The 6,998-nt window shown below is 31.4% G+C and overlaps 1 protein-coding gene across 1 annotated transcript; it reads left to right on the top strand.

The window, feature by feature from the left end:
* Positions 1 to 794: 794 nt before the first annotated feature.
* LOC118191043 (uncharacterized) lies at positions 795 to 5,629 on the top strand. Its single transcript, XM_035361831.2, has 4 exons — positions 795 to 896; positions 3,258 to 3,338; positions 3,460 to 3,499; positions 5,286 to 5,629. The coding sequence occupies exons 2-4, from the start codon at positions 3,260 to 3,262 to the stop codon at positions 5,476 to 5,478; spliced, it is 312 nt and encodes a 103-aa protein (XP_035217722.1). The 5' UTR covers positions 795 to 896; positions 3,258 to 3,259; the 3' UTR covers positions 5,479 to 5,629.
* The last annotated feature ends 1,369 nt before the right edge of the window (positions 5,630 to 6,998 follow it).

The following is a 6,998-nucleotide window of genomic DNA, read 5'->3' as shown; positions in this document are numbered from 1 at the left end:
CAAATCGGCAATCCCCAAACCGTACTTTATCACAGTTACTTTATTCACCTGCACGTCTCTCTTCACGCACAAAAAAAGTACTACAGACGAGCTTATCAGTAGTTAAAAAAACCTGAAAGTATACAGATTTTAACTATCACCCAAAAAGGCTCTTTAAAGTTTTGTATGGATTATCAGCAGAGATCATGAATAGTTATAGCCCAGGTGGAATAGCGAAATTTTTATATGATGATAGACGAGTGTATATTTAGAGAAATATGCGTACATCTTTTGCATATTTGAAAAGTGAAAAAATATATAGCATAATACTTAATTATGCTATATATTATTTAACATGAATGAAATGCATTTTTATTTAAATCAATCAGATTTAAAAGTAAAAATATAGTATTCTAATAAACTACCTCTGTTGTTTTTAAATATGGTTTAGTATACTAATTAATAACGGAGAGATTGAATTTAAAAGATAAATATTTTTCATTTTGTTGAATGGCCGAAGAGTCGAATGAAAAGCGAAACAAGGCATTTACAGTGGAAGACATTTAAAGTTTAATGAACACAAAATCGTGATTTGAGATTTCTACCCGTTTTAAGCTAAAAACGTAATCGAAATGTCTTCGCATATTTCAATTACTTTACATTAGAAACGTTTTTTTCCTAAATGTCCGCATTCAGATTGTGAATCTTCATCATCTTCCAACCATCAGATGTTCTGTCATCCCCGCAGATGTTATGTCTTTGTTTGCATAACATGTAATAGAGCAGATGAAATGAGAAATGTAAAGGACAGCTGCAGTTATAAACCCTATAAATATATTTTTCCTAAATCTCCTCTTATAAACAGTGCATTCCGAAGTATTATTTACACTTGACTAAGTGGTTCAGAATCTTTATTGGTAAGTTTAACCTTTTGATCCTAAGTCAGCAGCACAATAACGTAATGCTGTGTATAAGGTCACTGTCTCTGCACATGATAAGGATTTGCATATTACAAAACGATGCAAATTATAATCTTTCTCAAAACTTAGGTGTTATTTAGCTCTACACCCAAATGGCGATTTTAGAATTGACAGATTAAAAATTGTTAAATTACATAACACACAGTTAAACATTGTATTAAACCTTCATTTCCAAGTTATTCAGATCAATTTGCCTATAACTTTAATTCTGTTGAACCGGAAACACTTAAAATTTAATTGCAATATATTCCAATATAAAATTCTGAGTTTACGTACTCCGAAATTAATTGGAAGATAGTCTGTAATGTTTAACTAAAGTAATTACTTTCCTTATGGTTTAAGTGATAAATTACAATTATGCTTTCAAAAGCGAGAAATTTTATAATTTCTCACACTGGCTCATTTCATCTCTGTGACACTTTCTTGCATGGTAAGTCATATCTACTACCTGGTTGCTCTTTGCCAATTGCTTCCTCGTACTTGCTGCATTTTTATGCCGGTCGAGTTCGCCTAAATGGTGACTGAATTTCAATATTTTTTGTATGGGCATAGTAGGAAATAATGAGAAAGGAGAATATATTAAGAGTATTCCGCAAGAAATATTATCGGTACCCAAGAAGTTCATTTCTGAAACAAAATTTCGAATTCATATCGAATTTTATTAGTAATAAAGAAAACGGCATGAAATTTGAGCTTATGTTGAACAATTACAATTTTATAACTCAACGTAGGAAATAATAGAATAATTACTGAAGTCTCATGACTGGTAGAAATGAAAGACCAAATCAAGATCTTTGGCACTGCGTTTTGTTACATTTAGCCATAGAAATTCTGATTCAAAAAGAGCTGCAGAAAAGCTAAATATTCAAATTACGTGAAATGACTGAAAACTATAAAATTCTAGGCATTATTTCTGTTTATCCTAACAACTCTATCAGCCCAGAAATCAACTCTATAATATAAAGATATGTTTTTACAAAAGATGCAATTAAACCTTAATTTACTAGATATAACTGTCACCTTCATTACCTGCCTTTTTATTTCGGCTACTTTACTCTGACACTTTAAGCATAGAGTCATACATTCAAGAATATGCTAATTAGTCACGTTTGTATTTGTTTTTCATGATATTTCAAAAGTTTCCTACAAAAATGGCGTTCAGTGTAATATTAACAGACTTTTTCAGCTCCATATTGATCAGTATGTGGTGTTGCGTGGCCCCAACCTACACGCAACAATAATAGTGACTGCTATGAATTTTCAGGAAATATTATTGTTGCGTGTAGGTTGGGGCCGCGCAACACCACAAGTGTATATCCTTCTATTGCATTAAATTCTACACTTTCTACTCGCCATTGCATTTCGAAGAAATAGCTACCTACTATTACACCTCAAAACATACAATGTTAAACATATAATGAAAATATATAGTGAAAATCATATAATTTTACTGTATAAAAATATGTAATAATTTCAGCTGTATCAGGAATTAAATATACTTTTATTTACAACAATCAGATTAATATGTTAAAATGATATTTTAAGAACTCCACTATTGCTTTTAAATGTTTAATTTGTTAATTCAATCGAAAAGATTAAAAAGTAAAAATAATATTTTTAAGAATTGTACTACTGATTTTAAATAGTTTATTTTATTAGTTGATAAGAGACAGATTAAATATTAAAGAATATCATCTGATGCTTTTCCGAATACCAAAAAGGTGTTTGAATAATGAAAAACGTGAATGAATGAAAAGTGAAACAAAGCATTGCAATGAATGCAAAATCGGGTTTCGAGACTAATAACCCTTTGAGCTAAAACGTCCATTAAGCCAAAAACCACCTAGCATTCGTGCAATTTTCGAGCATCTTGTAACAAAAACTAAATGTCACAGTGTATAAAATATGTTTAGCCCGTCTTTTTAAATTAATGTTTCTAAGTATTATTTTCGCAAGTGTTTTCCCTTACGCATTTTCCAATGATTGCAATTTTTGCTCTTAATATTTTATTTCCTAATAAAAGTAAATGCTTTAAATTACAGTATTGTAAAATACTGCCAAAGTGTCGTTTTCTGCTGAAATTTTAATGAAGGCAGTATTTTCTTTATTGCAGGAGTAACCTAAAGATACGTGACGTGTGGCATAAACGCAATTTTTGTTAATGAAATTACTGAAATTCGTTAAAAATATATTACCAGCAATCGTTTAATAACTAAGCTTTGCCTGTCACAAACTATTGCATTTAAAAGCTCTCATGATGAAATTATTACTTGCATGTTTTTTTTTTCTTTCTTTTAGCAATGGTGAAACTTGTTATATTTGTTACCCTTTGTGCCGTAGGAATTGCGGTAGCATCTGTAATCAAAGATAAAAGAGAAGGTACATACAGCTAAATGTTTTTCATATACTAAAGAAAATAAGGTTGTTTTTTTCCTTTGATAAAATTTGAAAGAAAGTATGTTTTATTTAATTTTATTTACACCTGTAATCTTTTTTACAGCATCCATAGAACTGGCTATGCTGGAGGGTGAAAGGAAAGAGTAAATATTATTTATTTAATTAATTAATTTTATTTTTACGCCTATTTTCAAAATATAATGCAAATTAAGAAATGATAATTTAAAAGAAAAGAAAGGAAGGAAAAAAACACTAACTCTCGGTAAAAATAAAGCTAGAGTTAATTAATTATTTTGCAAAGTTTAAACTGTTACCTTAAAATTAATAAAGAACTGAATAATTTTGGAATATAAAGCATGCAATGAATCAAATTAGCAACTTACGCGGTAAATGCTCTAAAACCTGTAGTTAATAGCGATAAGGAGTAGCTAAAATCTGCAATAATTATGCGTTGCTGAGGAGCTGTAAAGGATTAAATTAGGATTAAATGAACGGCAAGTGTGACCACTATTACAAAAATACAGAAGATAAGTGGTAATAACCAATAGATTTTCAAAACTAAATTGTAACCCGATTGTAGAGTGTCGGAATATATTTAAAGCAGATATAAAAGCCACTAAGTAAATGTCTGAAAAGACTTTTATGCAGCTAATAATGCGTAATAAAGAGTTGTAGCGTCATTAGGTTAATTTGAAGCAGGGGGGAGTGAAAAAAAATGAGCCTCGCCGGGACTCGAACCTGGACTTCTCGACTACGCCTTGAGTGTTCAACCGTTACACCACGAAAGCATGCGTAAAACCCACTTCTCGTACCTTATAGAGCAGAACAACAGAAATTTAATTCAGCCGCTGAGAAAAATTTTCTTTAAAATCGCTAAAAAAGACTTTTTGAAATAAACAAAACGCGTAAAAAATTTTAATCCCAATCTAATTCAAATTTCCAGGATATTCATTGAGATAAACCAAAAAGAATACTAGAACAAGCAAAATAAACATGAAATTTAATTAATCGGCAAATTTGTTGCGTAAGATGAGCAAGAAGATAACTTGTAATATGATTTTATAATACGACCTATTAAGTTATTATTATATGTAATTAAGCACCTAAGGTTTGTAAGGTTTGGTTCAAGCACTAAATATATGTTAAATTTAATATAACCGTCGAAGAAGCTCAATAAAATAATGAATCATTATAGCTGATACGAACAATGATCTTGGTATTAATTATATTATGATTAAATAATTGAATGTATAGTTTGCCAAATCAAGAAAATCGGATCACTTGGCTTATTATGGCAAAGCACACCTAGCCTGTCTGCTTAAGAGGAAGGATGTTTTCGTGGAGGACTTTCTAAAAGATTTTTACTCATATATACGTCAGGCTAGAGTGAAAACGGCAATTTTTTTTTCAAATTTATTATTTCCTGACCCCACGACTGGTTCTGTTCGATGAAGGAAACAGAGTTAAAAAATTGCTGTTCAATCGCTGTATAAGCTCTATAAGGTCCATGACTTCAAAACTTGGGCAAAAATGAACAAAGTCAGATTGTCATCTACATGGTGCTCAAAGCTCTTGCCTACGGCACGTTTGCCTTGTGCTCCATGTCACGATTCACGGGCTTGTTGTTTAAGTCAGATGAGTGAGGTTAGTTACAACACAACGCAGAAATTTCGATTGAAAATATAAATTTTCTCAGTGAATCAAATTAATTCCAATCAAGAGGGAACACCGAGTATCCAATTAAAAATTAAATTTGCAAATTCATTCGGGTGATGCTATAATAAATGTCATATTATTCTCTTTAGTTTCCCAAAGATCACGGATGGTAATTAAAATTTAAACAAGGAAATAAATTGTATATACAATTTTAATTAGCAATAATTTCAAAAGTTAACAACCATGTGAAAACATTTCCTTCATTTTCTTTAGGCCCAAGTGTCTTGCTGCTGAAAGTGAGTGTGATCCTAAAAAGAACGAATGTTGCGAGAATCATAAGTGTTCGTGTGATTCCGATCCGAAGAAAAAGAAAAAGAAAAAGAAAGGAGGAGTAATTGAGGACATTCTAGAAGACGCTGTTCCTGTGTCATTCAACTGCTTTTGCAGCTTTGTTTACAACGGGTAGATCTACAATATAAGAAACTGATATGCATTTAAATAGCAAAACTAGAGTTTTACTGTTAGAAATTTGTTTGAAAAATAACTGAATAGAAAATATCGTTCATGAAAAGATTTTAGTCCTGAATATTTTTTAATAAAGTATTGCAACTCATCGACTTCTAACCTTTGCTTCAACGATTCAACGAACGTACTTCAACGATTTTTAAAGCGTAGATGATGTACAAAGATTCAAATATATATAAAGGAGCTTTCTTAGGAAACCATTGCAAATAGAAATGGAGCTGTAATTTAATTTACATGGGAAAATTATTCAATGTTTCGAGCCGAAGATATGGGAACTGAAATTACGCAAAATCTTGTGTCATAAATTCATTCGTACTAAATTGTAGTAAACAAAAACTGATGTTACATGCAGAAAATTTAAGTTAAATAAAAGAAGTACATATAAATGGCTTTAAATTAAATTTTCAGAATCACAAGGATAATAAGCGGAAATTGCAGTCTGAAGAAGTTTAGCCACTGTAACGTTTCAATGATAGATTACCTACTGGTATATACGACGGAAGAAAGGGAAAGAGAGGGGAATCAGTTATCAATAATTTCCATCTATTATTACGTGCAATATTACATGACATATTTTTAGTGAAAAATATACACATCAAGATGTGCGAATTTAACAGAGGTACACACTTCTCATTGAAAAACAATTATGTGAATAAAGCACAGCAGGCTTCCAGTACAGAATCGTTAGATTTATTTTCGAAATAAAATATTTAAATAATATCTCGTTATAAAGTTGACATTTATCCAACCTTGGGACGTAACGGTGTCCAAGCGTGTTTTACTTTCGCCGACCAATAAAGTAGTTTAATAGCTTGAGAAATAACTTCTAATATCTACTATATTCACTTTCTAGTATATTTTTGCATATTCAGTGATTTCAACGATGTATTATCATTTCAAAAATCGTTAGAAATATTATTTTGTTAGCATTACATTTATCTTTCTAGGCCCCGAAAAAATCACTTTCTAGGCCCGAAAAAAGGCCGAAACTTGTCTCTTAAATTTTCTTTTATCTCTATGACGGTTGTCATCGCAATACTCTGCTTTTCTCCTCCACTGTCAAACCGTTTTACTAGTTATCACCCGCATTCTCTCGCCTTCTCTTCCTTCTTCTTCTTCATTTTTGCTAACTGCACATCGAACTCAAAACAAGTAGCTAAAGAAAACACTGAGCCTCCGTTTAACTAAACTCCCCCTCATTAACTCCTCGTCTAATTATCAATTATACAGCAATTTCCGATGCAACCATGCCTCATTTGAAAATAATTGGTCAACCAGAGTCTACCATGATCGTTTTCCAACCAATTATAACTGCGTAAAAATTAGAGTGGGCGCAGTACATTTTTCTTTATTAACAACCCTAGAAAACTTCAAGGTAATTTACTCTTCCTGTGCAAACAATTGACGAACAGAACGCCTCGACAAAACATGTCCTATGCTTAGAAACTGCAACTTCTATTC

This window comes from Stegodyphus dumicola, chromosome 4, assembly GCF_044657685.1.
Source record: "Stegodyphus dumicola isolate Sdum_Otavi_A_Nest chromosome 4, ASM4465768v1".
NCBI lineage: Eukaryota > Metazoa > Arthropoda > Arachnida > Araneae > Eresidae > Stegodyphus > Stegodyphus dumicola.
Note: the sequence above shows the minus strand (reverse complement) of the source record. Positions and strands in the feature narration are given on the sequence as shown.

Bases quoted from the DNA above. Each gene is read 5' to 3' on its own strand.
- LOC118191043 (XM_035361831.2), top strand. From the start codon at position 3,260: ATGGTGAAACTTGTTATATTTGTTACCCTTTGTGCCGTAGGAATTGCG. The intron at 3,339-3,459 runs GTACATACAGCT...TCTTTTTTACAG, and splicing joins AATCAAAGATAAAAGAGAAG to CATCCATAGAACTGGCTATG. The intron at 3,500-5,285 runs GTAAATATTATT...CATTTTCTTTAG, and splicing joins CTGGAGGGTGAAAGGAAAGA to GCCCAAGTGTCTTGCTGCTG.